Here is a 20,283-nt window from a genome sequence, read left to right as displayed (position 1 = left end):
TTAGAGGAATTTAATTATTTTTTAAACTCGTGCAAATGCCATTTATCATCCATCTATCAATAATTTAGCAACTATTACTAAACTCTACTTTGCAGGTACAAATTATACCAATTCAGATAGGCTATTTGCAATTGATCCACTTGAGTCCTTGCAACAATCTCCACGATCAGGCAGGCACTCATTTCCCATGCTCCCACTTCCGCTATAACAACAATTTCCTGTCAAGGTACAGCCAAAATTTCCTACCCTATCCCTTAGCGCCTCCTGGGCTAATTTTTCATGCCTTAACACCCTTTCACTCTTTGGTTCTTTCAGGTCCCACTCGCCACCTCCCTCGCTCATTGCTACCAAATGGGCTATCAGAATTACAAGAACTCTTCCAGAGGCAATGGTTATGAATGTTATCCAACATGTAAATAGAACCCTTGCAGTGTTAAATTCATTGTTCAATGGCAACATCGACAAGTATATAAGGTATGCTAGTAGTATCTGGGAATAGGTAGAAAATAACTGAGCTGTAATTGCTAAAAGCAAAAATTGCCACTTTCCAGATAATGTAGTGAGTATAAAACACATCAAATATGTCATATTCGATACATTGAAGGCATAATTCGTGTAGAGTACAATGTCTTCGACCTTACGAGCTAGAGTCCCCAAGTAGACGTAGTAGAAAATGCCCGTGAGAGTTAGTACTGTGGAGAAGAGCAGTGGTGTAGCGGTAAGTAGCCAGATCCTGTCAAAATCCGTCGTTCTGTAGTCGTACCACGGAAACACTCTATCCACGACCGTTGAGGGATCGGAACACCGTGCTTGTCCAACCATATGCCAATCACACCAGATATAAATTATTTATAATTCTAAACGCCATTAAACGCTGCTAAAAGCCACTGGAGACTATTAGACGTCAAATGAAATTGACACAAAATAGCCATTTACCTAGCTACTGGGGCGTAATCTTTCATCGACAAACTCACTTTTGACACTTGAAGAAAAAATTCTAATCTGAGGAACGAAACGGCACTCAACACTAGCGCTTTTACAATCCCATTTCCACATGGTTATAACAAAGCACATAAATTATATTGGAAATGATTATTAGTGTGTAGCGATTTGCATTAATAGGCCCAAAAGCTAATCGAACATTGACATTATTGAGCATCACCAATAATAGATATTATTATTATTATTAAATGTTAGTGATTTATATGGAAAGACAATTTACAATAAATTATGAAATAAAGGAATTGTGAAATTTTGAAAAACGTAATTAAGAAGTCATATTGCAATAGAATGGCAGTCCTCATGTTAAGTAGACTATCATAACGATTAAATGAAATTTTCAACACACGTGTATAATTGTTGCTATATATTACATGTCATATATTGGCATCAGAAATTATTGTGGTACGCATACATACAGTGGAGTGTTGTGTAGTGCAGTGTAGGCATGTTGTAATGAGTGTCTTGTTTAACCATCGTGGCGTGGATTATTACAAAGGTGATTTTGTGGCACTGCTTGGTTCCAATTCATCCCCATGGATCGCACAAATAGTTTCCCATGAATCATTTCCTATAGAAGATAGTGGCGGAAATGGAATGGGTGTTAAAGTTTTATGGGCCTGGTACCCTGAGGAATTCAAATCAGAGCTATTTCCAGACCTGGATACCACATACTACAGCCAATATGAAGTGATTCTATCAAAGTTCTCTGACTTAAATCCCCTAGACTCCATTATAACCAAAGTTACAATTCTGCACTATGACCAGTTTGTGCATTTGGATGAATACCCTCTTAAAGTAGACAACATATATAAGACTATGTTTTATAGGCAAACGTTTGATGATAAGGGGTTGACACCCTTATTACCATTAGAGTGTAATGCATTATTTGGAATTGGAGATTGGAAACTTGTTCCTAGAAATCCAGATTTGGTATACTACAAATGCAAAATCTGTGATGTGATATACCAAAGGCCTGTTGAACGGACGTTTAAGCAGCGGCCATCAGACCCGGATATTACAATCACTTGTTCCAATTGCTTGTCATGCGTACAAGGTACAACACCTAGTGCTGATGTAAAAGGGGATAAGAGGCCTAAAAGGATTTTAAGATTGGAATCTTACAGAAAACGAACTATTGTTGACAGTGATTCAGATAGTCCAGTTGATGCTGGACAAGTGATAGACGAGGATGACGATGAATATAAAGTGGATTTTGATTCAGCTAAGCGTATAAAAAGCACTAAATCTGGCGGACATGCCGTCAGATTTAGTGCAACAAAACTAAATTCCTTCGAAAAACAAATATTTACTACTGCTGTGGAGAAGATTCATGAATGTCTCTCAAAAGGAGTTGCCGAAATGCAATCTAAGAATGTGAAACTGAGCGTTAATGTAATGTACTTGGCGGAAAAGATAATCCAATCCCTAATGGATGTATATGGAGTAAATTCGCGAGAATTTAAGCAAAGGTTGTACGAGATATACACTAATTTGAAGAGAGATATAAACTCTGATTTGAGGCGGAGGGTAATCTGTGGCAAATTGCCTATACATAAACTAATAACTATAGAGACAAGGTTTTTGGCGCCGCCAGATCTCATTGCGGAAAGAGAGAAGGAAAGAGACAAGCATTTTGCCAGAAATGTACTAATACCTATCACACATACCCAAAATGATACAACTATCACTAGTGAAAAAATTGACACTAGTTCAACACCAGATAATGTAGCAAAATCTCCAGAAATAAAAATCAGTGATTATCACATAGATGCAATGTACAATAGAGCTGTTGAAAGACTGAATAAATTACCTATCGACTACCAAAAGCCCTTTAGATCAGTATTGGATTGCGCCGTTGAGCGAGTGAGGAGGTTGTTGGAGACGTAGCAACTTTGTAAATTAATTTTTAGATCTAGTTTTGCGGGGTATTCATCCCCGCAATTCGTGTATGTCTAATTATTCCTGTATTATACATCTACGATAAATTAGTTTTATCATTAGGGCACGCCGTTACAGGTGAAAAGTTGGGTGATTAACACATTTTCAATGTTGGTGGATCTACATACATATTAGATGCAGTAATCATACTAATCAATACTCATTTGAGTTATTAAGATGGCGTTTCTAAATGGTGGAAATCATTCTATGAATTTGGATATAAGAAAAAATGACAATAGCAGCATAATACAGAGTAGAAGCTGCGATAATTTGTGTGTACAGAGTGAGACAGTAACGCCCTGTGAGATGAAAAGGCTCCAAACTGAAAAACAATTCAGCGATGACCTGGGATATTTCAACAAGCAAAATTACTTATCTTTCTCTACCTGTTCCTCAGCCTCGACGGACCTAAACTTTGAGGAGCTGACCAATAGGCTGGACGAAATAAAGCAAAAATACACGGAAAATAACACCTCAAAAATCGTAGATATACTATCTGAATGTATTTACAAAGAAGCAGATGATGTGGACGATATCACTACAGTGAATAGCACCAAACACAATCTGTTATACACCACAGTAACGTCTGGACCATCACTTGTGCCACAGGCAACTGATGATAACAATAAAATCTATGGACGTATAAAATCAGATGATAGATTACACAGCCAAATTTGTTATCACATAGACAAATCCACACAAACTACCAAAAACAATACAAATAATTCAATAGACAGAGATTCTATTGCTTCTGACAATAACGAGGGCTTAATAGTACACAAAGGTACAATTGTCATCCCATGCAAGGGAATTAAATTGGTATTAACTTCCGACCATTGTAAAATAATCATTGATAACAGCCCTTAATCACTAATTGTAGACTAGATTCAGACCAATTACATATAGACTATCATAGCAATTTTTAAAAACACATTAAGTTTCTAGAAAGTTATATGCGTCACTTATTCTTATCCACAATCTTCTCACTGTCACTTAAAAACATTGAGTCATCTTTGGATAAAAATTGGCAAGCGTATTTTCTAGACTTGTACAATACCATTCCAGAACATTCCAGGGACTAAGTAAGACAAATTTTGTTTGATTTTTTCTGTAAACTGTTTAAAATTTTCAAATTAAAAATAGAATATACTAGTATAAGCCATACCATATAAAACATCTGCGATTCCGATCCATTATACTCTTTTGCATTGCTACTTAACAGCGACAAACACTTCTCCAACTGAGCTATATTTGTAAACTTATGTTCAATAGCGTCATCCAACATATTTTTTAAGCAAATAGGTCGTTTAATGTACTAAGTCAGACCAATTGCTTACTTTATAATAATCGAGGTATAAGTCCTCATTGGGTAAGTTGATGAATTCGACAAATTGCTTCATGGCAATTGCCTCTTCAACAGCACGTTGTATACCCTTGTTTAATGCGATCAATCTCGTATCATGGTCCATAATTGTCAACTGAGTTACTGTCCAAACATAAATGTAATGCAAATACACAAGCACCTACCCAAGGAGTTGAGTTGTCATATTCAACTTTCTTGGACACTGGATAATCCAAAGGTATATTTGTTATACTATTAACTGCCTCTTCATTGTAAGATTTTACAACATCTGGATCCAATTTCACGGCTGTAATCTGTTGCCTCGAGTATTCCCTCTCCCACTCCTCCTGCATCTGCTCAAGCGACAATTGATCCTCCATTACTTGAGGGTATTTGTAAGCGGTTTTTATCCATGTATATAACGAAGGCGGGAAAATTTCAACGGGGAATGGGGATGAATAATCCATGGCCTACATCACAATGTGTTAAATTTAATCGATTAACAAAATTATGAACGAATGAATAAGAAAACTTTAATATATATTCTATACATTTTTAAATAAGCACTATTTTATTATTGAAATAAGTTTGCAAAATATAATTTGGTAAACTTTTTCGTGTATCATACCTTAAATTTTGCATCTATGTAATCAAAAATCATCAAATCTTCTTTAGAACGAGACATTAAAACATTAAAATAATGGGAATCAAATTTGTAACAGAACAGCTGTTGACATTCCTGCCGACGGAGTATTTCTCTCACTCTGTATTAGATATATAATTTGATTAATTAAAAATTGATTAGCAATCTTTAAATTCAATAAAATAAACAACACTAACTTGTCACTATTTTGGTGATCCTGTACATATTCCCCATGGTAAGTGCCACTCTTGATAGCCAATGCATCCTGTTCCAATTTAGTACTTGTGGACTTTAGTATCGCCTCCTCAACTGTATTTGGTGTAATAAATCTCAGTATCAGAACCTTTCTCTTCTGCCCAATGCGGTGAACCCTGTATTATTTGATTGTAATACCTAGATTGTGCTTGCTCATCATTCTGTGGATTCCAATCAGAGTCATAAATTATCACCGTATCTGCTGATTGCAAATTTAATCCAAGTCCTCCAGCCTTAGTGGATAAAATAAAGGCAAAGTAAGGGCTATTGACTTCGTTAAACATGTTTAGTCTTGATTGACGATCGGCGCTGTTTGTACTACCATCGAGGCGCAAATATTTGTAACTATGCATTGTCATGAAGATCTCCAACAGATCTAACAATCTTGTCATTTGACTAAAAATCAACACACGATGTTTTGCAGCCTTCAATTTGTATAAAATATTTTCTAGCATGATAAACTTTCCACAGCTTGTAATTAAAGTGTGGTCACCTAGATGAGATATGCATTACTTGGTATTATTGATCCACAAAACAGATAAGGATGGTTACACACTTTGCGTAATTGAACCATTTTATTATTTCCAGAAGGCGTCTGATTTATCATTTTGTAAAGCTTCGTTTGGATTCCAGACAGAGGGCATAGTATTAGCTGCTCCATTTTACGAGGTACCTCATCAGCAACTTCATATTTTTCCCTGCGTAACAAAAATGGCCTCAGAATCTGTTTGAGTGTATAAATTACCTTGTGCAACCTATCTATAATTAGCAATTTCTCCTCTTCTGTCATAGATAGTACATGCTCACTGTCATCTTTGAGTTTGGTGAGAGACCACAAGGGTTCGTTGAACCTAGAAAAAATGATAAAAGTTTTAATTTATTGAAACTTTTGAAATTACAATTGTGTACGTAATATGTTAAAAATAAATGTAGATAGTTAGTTATGTGTATATTTTATTTGCATCAAATAACAAAGAAACATTATAAGACATCATTCATTCATGAATTCAATATAAAAAATGTGAGACATCATTTTGCGTGAATAAAAATAAATAAATAAATAAAATAACTCAATACTTAGTGTAGCTTTATTTATTTATTTATTTTTATGCTAAAATTTGTATTTTAAATAAATGTTTATATCATGTGTCATTATTTTCAAAAGAAAATATTTTGTAATATATCATTTAAAATTATATTTATAAACGAAGTATATTTCGAATTTAAGGAAATTTTTATATTTAGAGACTAAAATGAAAGAAGAAGAAGATACAGTTTTTGTATATAATTTCATCGTATTTATGTTCTTACCACTCATAAAAAGTCCTCACATTACCAAAGACATGCGGCATTAGGAAATTCAACAATGCCCACAACTCCTGTATATCATTTTGCAATGGCGTTCCAGTTAATGCTAATCTTCTTTTAATCCTAAACCCCTGGTTTAATACCCTCACAAGTTTACTATTTGGATTTTTAAGTCTAAATGTCACATACCATACCTGTGGGCCTCATCGACTATTAGATACTCCCAATTAAATTTTCTCAGATGAATTTTATCCCTAATTACAAATGCATCTGTTGTCAATAATACATTGAATTTTGGTCCATTACCAAGCCATTTATGCCTAATGCCCCTACGCCATTCCCTAAGTTAAACTGAGTCACATACTTTGACCCTTCGTAAACACAGACGTTGCAACTGGAAAACCAACGTTTTAACTCGATTTCCCAATTTCCATGCAAAGTAGATAAGGGTGCTACGACTAGATGTGGCCCTGCTACATTTTTCATGTCGTTAAGATAGGCTAATAATGACACCGTTTGTATGGTCTTCCCTAGACCCATTTCATCAGCCTAAATTGACGCCTTAAATTACCAATATGCCATTAAGGCCATTATTGTATAGGGATACTAGCCATGAAAGACCTTTCATTTGATAACCCCTCAATTTCATACCACCAAGAGATGGGGGATGGTCAATTATTTGCTCATTAATCAAATGGGTCAAAGTATAGTACCTGTGCTTAATTTTTTTCATCGAATTGTACGCGGAGTTATCCCCATCCTCTTCAATTGGCATTTCGTTCACCATTTCAGTAAGTTCAGATGGGCGTTGTTGCAATACCAATTCTAGTATGTGTTGCATGTATTCCTCAGTTTGTTTTATGAGTTGTAAAAATCTGGAATTTTTGGTATGCTCAAGAAGTTTCATATATGCTTCCTCATCATGCGCCCTTAGCGCATCTAATCTCTCCTTTTGCAGTGCCGATGTACTGGGATCTTGTTTCCTATCTGCAAAAGTTAAGCGTTTACTAATACTATGAGAAAGTTTCTTTATACGTTTCATTCTCTCTTTATGGAAGTTGAAAAAGTGTTTAAAGTGTTCCAAAAGATCCTTGGTGAAGTTTTTATTGGATGACGGAGTGGTATAATCATTTAGATTTATGAAACAGTGGATAAATAGCTGCACGTGTATATATTTTTGGTAATTGAGCAATTTTGCCTTTTGCTTAACAAATTCCAAAGCCTTAAGCGTATCTTCAACTGTTGTGTATTGGATACCTATAACATTTAAAAACTCAAATACGTAATTTTCTATACTGGATCCCTGCGTCTTATTGTTGCACAGAGAATGGGCTACAGAATCTATGTTATTGATGAACCTTTTAAGTTTCAAATCTTGTAAATAATTATAATACTCTTTCCAACCATTAGAACAACCCCAAGTAGAGTTTCCACGTTGTATAGATGAGGAAAGGGTTAATATATCATTCAATGATATCGTATTGTCAGCAATCTCATTGTCGACAACTTCATTGTCAAACACATCATCTGTAACTTTTGTGCAGCCACTTCTAGCCAGAAATTGCGAATCTAGTGGCTGTTGTTCAATAAAAAGGCGATTGTACGCCTCAATTTGTGAGTTAAGTATGTCTATTTGATCTGTTGAGGTTGATGGGTAATATGGTATGCCCAAAGCTTTAAGCCTGTTGATAGAAGATAGTAAAAGACGTGATTTGGAATCAGTACTCGACGTATTTGAATCGCTAAGGCGATATAGGCCCTTGAGTAACCCATCGTACAGCTCACTCATATTACCCCAAACAATACGCACTCACTAGTATCCCCTATGTGTGGTACACTTAGTGTGCGTATTTAATAAATTAATTTTTTTCAAATTCTAAAACATTTTCGTACACATACAAATATTTACATAATTACAATAAATCAGTCGTTTTACAATTATATGTTGCTTTATGTCTAATTCAAAGATGTGTTGCAAATGATTACTATTATATATACCATCTTCTTTATTTTAATGGTTAATTGTTAATATTTAATAAATTTGGATAAAATTTCAAATCAACTACCTCTAATATCTATGGATATTTCGCATCACCTGTAGTTATTAGTAGTGTAATCATATATTTACTGTGAATTAGCTCACTAATTCACGTATATTTGCAATTAAAATAATTTACATTGCAATTAGTCTACTTTAATATTTAAAGATATAAACAGGAAACATATGATGTTAATTGTGATCTACAGGATTTTATAGAACTAATTTCATTAATTGTGTTGCAATGCTATCTAATGGTAAATGAATTGCTACGTCAAAGTACAAATCGATACAAAATTTACATTAATTACCTAATACTTATAATTAAATCACTGATCGTATAGTGGCAAGTTAATATTATTTGATAATTAAAGGTGCAATATAACAGCTTTGTGTTACAAATAGTAATATATACGTTGCCGTACTATTTATTGGAGAGTGGAGGGAATACAGGGTGTTTGAACATGATATTATTCTTGGCAGTCCCTCCATACCTTGCTTCGACCTGAGATTCATCTACTAGTGATAGAAAGTGCTTAGATGTGGCATGTGAAGTAATTATTATTTTCTCCTGGGTATAGACAGGTAAAATCCCCTTAATAACATTCCATATTCCGGAAACCATAAAGGGAGCATTTAATATTACCATGCCAGTCAGCCTACTCCTGTAATTTACCTAAGTAATAGGGTTTGGTTACAGTTAAAAATTTGGATGCATCTTTTAGGAATGATAAGGGCATGTTGAATATGTTGTAGCTATTTAGATCAACGAGGATACGCCACTGCTCGATTTTACCAGGGACTAACATCTTAGACAATATCAATTCTATATAAAAATATGAAAAATGCGTGAATAATAATAATAATGACAAGTTTTATTTGAATGCTAAAAAAATCATTACAGGCTTACCTAACCAATAGTATAAAACACGTAGCATAACCTCCTTCTTTAGGTTGGATGCTTTGGAAAGCCTAATTACGACAATGGGTCTAGCACATTTGTCCCTGCCAAAAATATAACAAAACCCCATATCAAGAAAGGGTTCTATTTGTTTTTGGTCTATAGGCAAATTTTCACTTCTCCACTTAAGATGATTCTTTACATCAAGATAGGTCTTATGTGGCTCAAAAGAGTTGCCTTGTAGATAACGTAAAATGTAATGATCCTGTGAGAAAATGGAGTCTTTGAAATGCTCGCCATATAAAGTTATGGCATCAGCATCACCTTTGTCAATATTACTTATGCAGGAGATGACATATCTCTTGTAATTTTCAATTGACTGTCTCTCCTCGTCATTATACTCCTGATTGCAGAAGATGAAGCGAAATTTTTCGCCATTCTTCATGGTCTACATTAGATATATGCATATGTGGATATTAAAACATCATCCAATTTAATTGACAATTTATCATAACAGATCCAACATTTACTTACAGCGACCACATGCTCAGAAGTTGGAGTAAATTTTAGCGCATCCGGCGTTATATATACAACATCTTTGTCATCATTAACAATGACGGTAGGTGGATATAGCGTAGACTTCATATGTATATTTATTTTCTCATCACTGTCAACGTTTATCTTTTGATTCATTTCAACAGATGCTTTGGATGAAGATTTTGAAAACACGGAAGTTGTGGATGTCAACTTTTTAGTGTTAGAACACACATCCTCGTGGGTATCACTAGAGTCTCCACTGTAGTCTACTAGGTCTGTGCTTCCCATAATAACATTTTCCGCCTGGAGCGAAATTTTATCAAGTTCCCTAACTACATTGTCAAGTGATGAGTTAAAATGGATTTCAGATATGGACTTATCAAGGCTCTTGATCTTTTCCTCATGGGATAAAGTTAATTTGGCATCAGCATCTGAGGGAAGAGATGTACTTGGTGTATCTGCATTTTCAGCGGTAACGCTTTCCATATTAACCATTAGTGCGACATAAAATTATATTTAATAAGCATAAACTCACTAAGTTTCGGTTGCACCGTCAATAAATAAACTGTGTGTGCTAAATAATGTATTATAATGGCATATGCGATGCAATGTTGTATATAATTAAGTACGCAAGTATATTTAAGGGAAATGACCCCAAAATTGTAATTTGAATCACAAATCGCAACGTTAGGAAGTGCAAAGGATGCAAGAAATTATGTGTTGATGTATACTTATAAGCCACGTGCCGGGTTTCGTGGTGTAGTGGTGATCACAGTGGACTCTGAATCCACTAACCCGGGTTCGAGTCCCGGCGAGACCTTTAAAAATGCGGTTTTAGATGGCAGTGGTCAACTAGTTTTATACAATGCACTAAACGCACTAATTTATACCATATGAGTATCTATGGTATATCTTGCAAAAATTAGAAATTTTAGTCATATATACCCATCCGGATATCTCCATCTCCTCATCAATCTCTTAAAGCTAAATCACAAACCAATTCACCTGAATACCCTTTCAGGTACCCCTGCCTTACGTCTGCACTCATTTTCCGCGATTTGGAGCCAGTACATTAGTTTCTTCCTATCATGAACTCTGAATTAGTGGAATGGTTACGGTGGCGGGTTGGAGTCGGAATAGTTGCGATAACAACGATTAAATGGCTCATCTATGCATTGATCAGGAAAATAACTAAAAAATATTTTGGCATGGGCTTGAACATCATTATCGGGGCTCTCAGGTAGATAAGCGGCATAGCTATATAACTAGGTCACCAGAGAGGTACCATTATCCATTGGGCACTGCAGGGGCAAATTGCCTTATTGTCATCTATTGCAGAAAATATTTTATTAGCATCCAACATTATATTTGTGTTTTACACAGCGTCTCAGCGTAGTCGCAATTTGTTGTCTGGTTGTCATTCCTAACCTACTGGATCTAGTTTAACCACACATGTACTATTCTCATTAGTATATGATAAATGGGTTCTTAATGTATCAAATTTGTATACATGTGGAACCTGGTAATTTAAAATTATTAATTACAAATATACACAATTAGTTACATTTGCAAGAATAATTACTGAATGTATGTATCAGATAGTCCCTTATCATTCAAAATTTTTTGGTTTAAACACAAAATTGTCCAATTTTACAACAACAAAAAATTACAGTACTGGTAGATGTACCAAAATATTCACCTCCAAAAGAAGTTTCGAAAAGGCGGTCAAACCATCAGCTAAAATTCAAAGATTAGTACTGGAAAATGGGTTGGGTAGACCTGTAACAATTGACGAACATAAAGCTTTCCATTCCTGTGCACAGCAAGCGAAATTTTCTCCAATTTTTCTTGGTCAAATTAAACCTAAAATTGGGCTATGTGCCTCTGTCATCAAATTTGAATCTTTACCAAAACCCATAATTCCAGAGGTAAGCTTTTTATTTGAACACATGTAAAAAATATTATCGGATTTACTAAAATAGATAGCCGTAGCTGGCCGTACAAATTGTGGTAAATCACAATTAATTAATTCCCTTTGTGGCCAAATCGGCAATTGTCCCATTGGAAAATCACCGGGTACTACTAGAAAACTAAACTTTTATAAGGTGCGAAGTCAATCATTTTAGATCGGATCCCCGCCAAAGTTGGTGTTAGTAGACTTACCTGGTTATGGATTTGCCCCTGTCAAAGAGGAGAAGAGGGTTAAATGGTTTGAATGCATGACACTATATTTAACGTCAAGGCCGAATCTAAAACGAGTTATCATTGCAATTGATAGGTATTTACACAATTAATTTAGCCGCCTCGGGCTAAAAAGAACTGACATAGACATGCTATCATTTCTTGATCATAAGAAGATCAAATGGCAAGTGGTGCTGACTAAGTGTGATTTGGTAGTCCCATATCGATTGTGCCAGAGAATACAAGTAACACAGATGGAATTGGCACAATTCAAAGGTAGTATAGGTGATATAATTCCAATTAGTGCCTTACGTAATCAAAATCTTAACTCACTGCGCGCTAGCGTTGAAAATGCAGTACAAAATTATATACCACAAAGAAGTGTCCTCAAGGCGCCGCCACAACCTCTATCCGATCAAAATGAAAGTGTAGATTTAATAGATGCAGATTATACACAGCCAATTGGTACTAGTAACATTGAAATAAACTATTTGTGTTTTGATCAGATCATTGAAAATAATGTACAACAAATGATAGATAAGCTTTGTGGTGAAGTTACTCTGGATAAAGCCACAAGGCCAATTCAAATAGATACTTTGCCATCACTATTAAGTTCATCAGTTGAATGTGTTCAAGGAAATAATTTACTTTTCGACTTTGAAGGGGTAGACACTCAAATTGACAGATTTAACGTAAAACTAGTAGTCCCCAAACCCAAGCCTTCACCTAAGCTACTGGGTAGAAAATATACATATCCTCTCGAATTACCTAAAAACGAATCAACAAGCTTGGTCAAACAGATGCCTAAATCAGTTGCATTACAATTATTCCCGCGGCTCAACCTCATTAGGATTAGAGGTTCGTTAAAATATCGCATTTTGGGCCGTAACAAATCCACTAGGTTGAAATTTTCAGCGTTGAGAAACATGTCCCTATTTCAAAAGGTTAAAGATGCCAAATCCAGTGGTATCACTGATTGGAACAAGATTTATTCCAAATATATTCGCTGGGCTAGAAAATATCCAGAATTAGCTAGGTTAGTAAACACACTTATTTAGCATAAACAAAATACCAGTTTCTAAAGCAGTCGTTATTTCTGAGTATAATAATTATGTAAAACGCACTGGTAAAAATACAAAATCGTAAAATTGTACAACAATTTACAAAATTATAGTTAATAAATCTGCGCTTAGATTAGTTTGATTGGTCAGCCCACAGTCAAGTATACAATTCCCAACTGGAACATAGTAGCTGAAGCTAGTAATGCTAGTGTCCCTAGCACTATGAATGATGTTATAATTGGAGCGATAAATTCTGAGGAAGGTGAGGTGTGTTTGGTGAGCAAAGGCTTAATTATAGCCCAAAAAACGAAGTTAGCAATCAAAAATATTAATACACCCCTTATTATTTTACATTTCGCCTGTATATCCATCTACAAATTTGTATACATTTATATGTTTCAGTTTTATGTGAAGAATTAATCATATATTAAATTGGACCACCCATAATGCATAAGATCCAACCCTACTCTATGTATGGTGAATTACCAGAACACATAAATGGATGAACCTGCAAATAATGGGCCAGAATTACAACCTAATTAGAGTTTTTCGTAGGTTGTTGAGAGAATTGGTAAACTCGGATGACACATGCCGAGGTACACTTATTTATAATGTAGGTGATAGAATCCTAGTTGAATTGGCAGAATTGGTTCCGAATGTCGTGCATAGGAGTTTAGCATTAGTTAATAAACTGGAATTTTACTGTACAAAACCAGTCATTCATAATGATAATTCAAGCTATGACCTGGACAAACAATTATTTACATTCTACAAATTTAATGAAGAGCATCAGACATTGATTGGATTTTGCTCATGTATAAAGTTTTTTATTTAGGCAAGGAATATCTAGATTCAGTTCTTATCGATGAAACTTCCCCAACGGTGAGCAAAAAACATCATCCAGTGTGAACATGAATTAGCGATGGCTATAGCATGTTATTTGTGCAGGATTTACAGAAAAAATAACATACAAATGGGTAATTGTGATGATACTCATGATTTCATACTTGTACAAAAAACGAGTCTACGAGAATATATCAACCTGCTCAAAATCGCTTGTAACAACAATCATAATTGATAGTTTACAACCTTAGTATGTATAGTGCATTTGTTAGATTGAATTGTAAAATACGTGAAATATTCTATACAACGGGGATTATTTACTGATTGTAAAAAAGCGACTAATTAATTGCATCATCCAGAGTTGCGTTCAAGGTCTCGCCGGGACTCGAACCCGGGTTAGTGGATTCAAAGTCCACTGTGATTACCACTACACTACGAAACCGCTCCCCCGGGGCCGATTTTGTCAACCCACCCTAAATTCTTATACATTAAATCAAAATTATTAATAACGCATAATATTTATTCTAATGCAATATACTTTATTACTTGATCCTTCATGTTACCATTCATTCGCTTGTTACCTAGCCTCTGCACAATTCAACTTCCCGGCGAAAATAGAAATTGCAGCTGATGTCAATATAGAAAATAGATTAGTTTCAGAAGAATATAATTTATCAAAATTCAAAGATAAAAAATTGCAAATAGCAACGTTAGACACCAAGCCAGTATTGATTGTTAACATTGGTAATGATCTGATTAAGATCAAGGGCATTAGGGCAATACTGCTATACATATATCGCTACACTATTAAGGATATTGATAATTTTTACAACATATACCACTATTTTGATCTGCTGGAAAGGTTGGAGGCTTTGCTTACCGGTGTAAACAAATTGCACATTGATAATATCCTCCAGAAATTGGATGATCATTTATCAACTTCCGATTATCTATTAGATAAAATTACACCCGTTGATATATATCTTTACTCAATGTTATCAGCAATGCACAATTTTCATTGGAAAAATTTATCAAAATTTCATTCAAACCTACACATGTTTGCAAATCACTTATCAAAGTTTAAATTGACGCAACAATTTTACGATTATTCCACACAACCCTATGATAATCTTTCAGTGGACATTAAGAAATGTAAAAACTATTACATTGCAACCGCCATCGCCTACACAAATGGACTACCTCACCTGGGTCATGTATATGAAATGATTATATCCGATGTTATTGCAAGATACCATTCGATTATAGGCAAAAATGTTTTATTAGGTGTAGGATCTGATGAGCATGGGCAGAAAATTGCAAACACCGCTTCAAAACATGGAAAATTACCCATTGAAATTTGCAATGAATATCAAAGTAAATTTGTCGAGTGTTACAAAAGTATGAATGTAGATTATAGTATTTTCACCCGAACAACCAGTGATAAACACAAAAAATTGTGCCGTTTTATGTGGGAGAAAATTAAGAATAAGGGGGATATATATTTGAATAGGTATAGGGGTTGGTACAATGAAAGGGAGGAGACATTTATAGCCCCAAATGAAGCAAAATTAAATGATTATAAGGATCCACAGAACGGAATGCCATATCAAATTATGGAGGAGGAATCATATTTCTTCAGAATGTCAAAATATCAACATAAATTAATAGAGTACATTGATTCAAACCCTCACTTTATCCAGCCCGAAATTAGAAGAAATGATATTATTGCCAGGCTTAGTGTACCTTTGGAAGATTTGTCCATCAGCAGAACCAGTTTTTCTTGGGGAATAAAAGTCCCCGACTCTGATAATCACATAATGTACGTCTGGTTCGATGCTTTACTCAATTACATAACTGCGGTATCCGATAATGATTGTAACGTTAGTGATTATTGGCCTCCTGAAATGATAATAATTGGCAAAGACATTTCCTGGTTCCATTCGGTAATCCTATCTACTATCTTAATGGCGGCTGATTTGCCCCTACCAAAATCTATTATATGCCATGGATTCATCCATGCTTCTGATGGAAGAAAAATGTCTAAAAGTTTCCAAAACGTTATCGACCCAATGGAGCTTCTAATGGCCTTTCCATGTGATACAATTAGATATTATTTAATAAAATCTTGCATATTAGGGCAAGATATCAAGTTTGGCACGGACTTTCTTACAGATGCACATAATAATGAATTGTCCGATTGCATTGGGAATTTGGTGCACAGAGTCACTGGATTATGTGCAAAATTTTGTGATTCCAAAGTGCCAGAAATAAACACGAGTGTGACTTTGCAAAAGCCATTCCAGGTTATGAAGGTTTTGAATAAAATTCAAGATTTTTATGCCAAAAACGATCTATATAATGCTACAAATTTTGCAGTAGATGCATGGCGAGAAACTAATAAATATTTGACTAATATTTCCCCATGGTCTATCAGCGATAAATGCATACAAAATGAAGCGATCCGTGTTCTACTTAATTCCATATACATTCTGGCTCATTTGATCTATCCGGTAATCCCTGAATCTTCAAATGAAATATTTGCCAGATTACATACCCCAAAACGTATGTTGTCTAAATTATCTCCTTGGTTTGACAATTTGGCATCCGGAACCAAAATTGAAGTTAGGGACGTGTTATTTACGAAAATTACCTAACACACATCCCAACTTTCGCAATGGGATTGTCTAATTTTTAGCATAATTTTTACTAATGAAAACATTTCAATTTAATCATTGATCTTTTTAATTATCTTACAATTAGTAGTCGTTCCTATGACTTATACTGGCTAACATATATTGTTGTAGCATATTACAGTGTATGTGTTATTGTGTAACCCAGGTATTTGATTAATCATTAGATATCGTTAATATAATATTCATAATTTGTTTATATGATATGTACTGCCTAATAATTGCATAATTTCTACTTAATAATATCCTAGTACCATACCCATACCTAGAGCTGAGTATAGTACTGATGGTTCATAGCTCACCACTATTTAATATCATCATAATTATCATGTGATTTAATGTCTTGTATAATCATACAGGAACTAAACTTACTACACTTGACAACCAAATTGGATATGTAATGGAGTAAATTTTTGTTTAATTGTTAGACATTTTCTGACGAGATCTAAAAATTGTACCTGATATCCAAAATATAACAAATATTTTGGATATTGCAAATGTATTAATTATTAAAACAATGCAATTGTCATTAATTATTACATTTATTATGTAATAATGATGTGTTGTCGTTTTTTTAACCATAATATAGTTCGTTGAGTGCACTAGTGGATCAATATTTGCTATAGGATGTGAAAATCATGTCTTTTCCACACAAGGTGTGGAATTATCTTTTATAGATTTTTGGTAGAAAGCAAATTGAAAAGTTCGTGCTTCACTCTACACGGATTGTTTATCGTGAACAATAAATTGTAACTTTAAATATTACTGTTAAATAACTTGTAGAGCTTTAAAATGCCCCAATCAATAATGAAATACCCACATGACAGAGGCAGTAAGAGGTTTATCTTCGAAATATGCATACATCGTCTAACCCTTTCAGTTCCAGTTCGTACCTATGTCAATTTTGTATGGGTCGGAGGTATCACAAATTTTATTTAGGCACTCATAGAAGTCAAAATTGCAACCCAGTAGAGCTTGAGGCTAATAGTCAATACCACCGTATCAACCAAAAACTGGTCCTGCATCAATCATTTAATGGAAACAGCAATGGTGGTAAATACTCCACTGTTTATGAGCCTAGATTGACAAGACTTAAGGTAAATACTAATTATATGTAGGTTGTAGAAGCAGATCAGTATTCGAAGCATAAAGTACTGGCGGAGTGTATGATTGACCTATCCGAATTTTTAGAGACGCCAAATGATGGACTTTTGTCCATTCCCTTGGGAGGCTCTAATGATCCAAACGCGGCAATACGAATTAGCGTTAATGTTACAGCATTTTTGAAAGGAGGTAGGAGCATTAAATGATATTCAATACGTGGAATTTGTTTACCATACAAATATATTGCATATTACATATTTTCATTTATGTTACAAATATTTATTCAAATTGTATGATATTTAAAATTAATAACAAAATATAATTAAAACTAACACAGACGACGAGGCTGTAAGTGTATCATCAGTACTATCAACTATTTCGGAATTCCCTGGAGATCTACAATGTAAGGAACCATAATAATATAGCGGAACATAAATGGGACCCTAACGCTAGCATATCTAGAACCTGTATGCTGCATGAATATGGTAGTGAAGATATTTACAAAACAATTAATCGCATGGCCACCAAGCTCTCAAAGGTTGAAAGGGAAATTCAATCTAAGACTATAAAGTTGAGCAAGGTTAACAGGCAAAATATGGATGAGATTAATGGTATGAAGGCACAACTGGAGCTACAAATTGCCCAGAAAGATAAACAAATCAAGATCTTAGTAAATCAGCTAGACGAGATGCATACCGCATTGGCCATATCTCACCAAAGAGAACTAGAGCTTGGGGGTGCCATTAGTGAAGTAGAAGAAAATGATGAATCTTTAGATAATTATAAGAAAAAATATGTAAGGAAGGTTAGAGCTTCCAGTATGGATAATGGAGAATTTGTAACCACGAAACACTATGAAAGCATAGTACATGATGAAGTTGCCAAGTACGTTCCTGTATATCCATCAAAATCGCATGGGTAAGACACAACATTTAATTTAGTCGTTCAAGGACATATGTACCTATAAGGAGTCATTCTAGAGGTAAGAAATCATACTTCATTTCTTAAAACATTGCCATTTTTATACCATTTACTAATACCATTAACGGTCCCAATTGTATATATAATCATGTATATATGAGTTAATAATATTTATAAAAATCACAATTTTCTATTATATATAAATCATCACATAAAATTAATGCAATTTTATATAATCCAGAGTACATGCACCATTCCATTGAAGATGAGTATATCGAACCAGACACTCTGTCTACTAAAGTTAAGCAACTAGCCATCCCAGATGACGACAAAGAGTATTACATCAATCAAAATAATAAGTTGAAGGTAACTACACTAATGATGAAGGATGCCATAAGGGAATTAGAATCAGAATTGAAGTACAAGGGTTCAACTATGACAAAAGAACCCACCACGCGTCTCAGATCTGGAACACTTCCTAGATCTTATTCGAGGGAAGAATCATATGTGCACGTGGAAGCTAAGGTACAATATTAATAATCTAGAATTGCGGCAGCAACATAGGCACCCATATAGGCACCAATTTTGTTGAAACACCACTTCATATGCGCCCCTATGGGTCAAGGATTGGAAGCAGTAGACCATTTGAACCCGTTTACAATCGCATACCGACAGGATATCCAAAAAGTGGAGTTTCATTAAATGACAGATCGTCATTACCAAGAGATGTAAGGAAATTGCGTTTCTAACTACAAGCATTGAATGTAACTGAATGTTACACTTATTAATTTTAGAACTGTTGAAATATTACACTCGGCATCGTCTTGTATGAATGTGACTCGTGGCGATGTTTAAATATCAATTATTTTAATAATAAATTTAAATAATGAAACTCAAAATTTTCACTCAGGTAAACTCATGTTTCGCCAATTCCGCTAGAGCAAACAACTTAACTGGCCCTGGGCAATACTTTCACAGCTACAAATCCATAACCAAACAAACCAGCGCGACCAACATGGTAAATCCTAGGGAAGATCCGCCCCTATTCCACGTTAGAAGGGTAATAGGTTATAGCAAACCACAGCCGGGAAGTGACCACCTTTTTCCTGTACAAACTAGTAAGTTGCATTGTGATTTAGACGTAAAGGCAACTAGTGGTATAGGTGTCCCTACCAGCAAAAATGCGAATACAGTTGATTTGGAATCCAAGATCATGGGTTTGGAGATGGTAATAATTTGAAATTATTTAGGAATTAGCAACAACCAAAGTTGCCTTGGCTGATAGCGAGACACGAAGAGAGGCGGATAAAAATGTGTTCACTAAACAATTATCCGAAGCAAAGTAATCTAATGATATTCCACGGGCAACTTTTCCGATCGATATGAGAAATATAACAATTATTTGTAACTAATAAAATTAATTATAACAGAAGAAAAACATTTCGAGTGGAATGGAAATTTGTTACAGATCGAAACAAAGTGTGAGTGCAAAAGTGCAACAGTGGATTAAGGATATACA

The 20,283-nt window shown here is 34.7% G+C and overlaps 10 protein-coding genes and 2 non-coding genes across 12 annotated transcripts; 7 read left to right on the top strand and 5 right to left on the bottom strand.

Moving 5' to 3' along the window:
* Positions 1–102: 102 nt before the first annotated feature.
* On the bottom strand, positions 103–822 carry BMR1_02g02040 (hypothetical protein; the record flags this gene model as incomplete). The annotated part of the gene is made up of 1 exon (XM_012792721.1): positions 103–822. One exon carries the CDS (start codon positions 820–822, stop codon positions 103–105), a length of 720 nt encoding a protein of 239 aa, XP_012648175.1.
* BMR1_02g02035 (hypothetical protein) lies at positions 1,456–2,889 on the top strand (the record flags this gene model as incomplete). The annotated part of the gene is made up of 1 exon (XM_012792720.1): positions 1,456–2,889. One exon carries the CDS (start codon positions 1,456–1,458, stop codon positions 2,887–2,889), a length of 1,434 nt encoding a protein of 477 aa, XP_012648174.1.
* On the top strand, positions 3,118–3,807 carry BMR1_02g02030 (hypothetical protein; the record flags this gene model as incomplete). Its single annotated transcript, XM_012792719.1, has 1 exon — positions 3,118–3,807. The coding sequence occupies one exon, from the start codon at positions 3,118–3,120 to the stop codon at positions 3,805–3,807; it is 690 nt and encodes a 229-aa protein (XP_012648173.1).
* On the bottom strand, positions 3,899–8,277 carry BMR1_02g02025 (Nuclear protein STH1/NPS1; the record flags this gene model as incomplete). The annotated part of the gene is made up of 13 exons (XM_021481533.1): positions 3,899–4,018; positions 4,091–4,255; positions 4,278–4,418; positions 4,468–4,752; positions 4,911–5,046; positions 5,123–5,296; positions 5,319–5,673; positions 5,694–5,904; positions 5,926–6,031; positions 6,492–6,662; positions 6,683–6,829; positions 6,853–7,037; positions 7,060–8,277. The coding sequence occupies 13 exons, from the start codon at positions 8,275–8,277 to the stop codon at positions 3,899–3,901; spliced, it is 3,414 nt and encodes a 1,137-aa protein (XP_021338166.1).
* On the bottom strand, positions 8,951–10,459 carry BMR1_02g02020 (CRAL/TRIO domain; the record flags this gene model as incomplete). The annotated part of the gene is made up of 4 exons (XM_021481532.1): positions 8,951–9,202; positions 9,225–9,352; positions 9,437–9,875; positions 9,962–10,459. 4 exons carry the CDS (start codon positions 10,457–10,459, stop codon positions 8,951–8,953), a joined length of 1,317 nt encoding a protein of 438 aa, XP_021338165.1.
* Positions 10,460–10,712: 253 nt separating this feature from the next.
* Positions 10,713–10,784, top strand: BMR1_02g02016. The gene has a single exon. It is a non-coding gene; the product is annotated as a tRNA-Gln (tRNA).
* A 115-nt stretch (positions 10,785–10,899) lies between these two features.
* On the bottom strand, positions 10,900–11,327 carry BMR1_02g02015 (conserved Plasmodium protein, unknown function; the record flags this gene model as incomplete). The annotated part of the gene is given in 4 exon segments (XM_021481531.1): positions 10,900–10,948; positions 10,970–11,059; positions 11,081–11,221; positions 11,239–11,327. 4 exon segments carry the CDS (start codon positions 11,325–11,327, stop codon positions 10,900–10,902), a joined length of 369 nt encoding a protein of 122 aa, XP_021338164.1.
* Positions 11,554–13,291, top strand: BMR1_02g02010 (GTP-binding protein; the record flags this gene model as incomplete). Its single annotated transcript, XM_021481530.1, has 5 exons — positions 11,554–11,892; positions 11,947–12,069; positions 12,091–12,242; positions 12,264–13,181; positions 13,204–13,291. The coding sequence occupies 5 exons, from the start codon at positions 11,554–11,556 to the stop codon at positions 13,289–13,291; spliced, it is 1,620 nt and encodes a 539-aa protein (XP_021338163.1).
* Positions 13,292–13,708: 417 nt separating this feature from the next.
* BMR1_02g02005 (hypothetical protein) lies at positions 13,709–14,284 on the top strand (the record flags this gene model as incomplete). The annotated part of the gene is made up of 4 exons (XM_021481529.1): positions 13,709–13,802; positions 13,824–14,021; positions 14,042–14,088; positions 14,111–14,284. 4 exons carry the CDS (start codon positions 13,709–13,711, stop codon positions 14,282–14,284), a joined length of 513 nt encoding a protein of 170 aa, XP_021338162.1.
* Positions 14,285–14,419: 135 nt separating this feature from the next.
* Positions 14,420–14,491, bottom strand: BMR1_02g02001. Its single transcript has one exon. It is a non-coding gene; the product is annotated as a tRNA-Gln (tRNA).
* BMR1_02g02000 (methionyl-tRNA synthetase) lies at positions 14,577–16,703 on the top strand (the record flags this gene model as incomplete). Its single annotated transcript, XM_012792713.1, has 1 exon — positions 14,577–16,703. One exon carries the CDS (start codon positions 14,577–14,579, stop codon positions 16,701–16,703), a length of 2,127 nt encoding a protein of 708 aa, XP_012648167.1.
* Positions 17,532–20,110, top strand: BMR1_02g01981 (hypothetical protein; the record flags this gene model as incomplete). Its single annotated transcript, XM_021481528.1, has 12 exons — positions 17,532–17,658; positions 17,679–17,836; positions 17,858–18,032; positions 18,181–18,246; positions 18,269–18,761; positions 18,785–18,825; positions 19,006–19,130; positions 19,152–19,289; positions 19,310–19,492; positions 19,675–19,882; positions 19,904–19,992; positions 20,015–20,110. The coding sequence occupies 12 exons, from the start codon at positions 17,532–17,534 to the stop codon at positions 20,108–20,110; spliced, it is 1,899 nt and encodes a 632-aa protein (XP_021338161.1).
* Positions 20,111–20,283: the final 173 nt, after the last annotated feature.

Source organism: Babesia microti, chromosome II, assembly GCF_000691945.2.
Source record: "Babesia microti strain RI chromosome II, complete genome".
NCBI lineage: Eukaryota > Apicomplexa > Aconoidasida > Piroplasmida > Babesiidae > Babesia > Babesia microti.
This window is presented reverse-complemented; position numbering and strand designations above follow the sequence as displayed.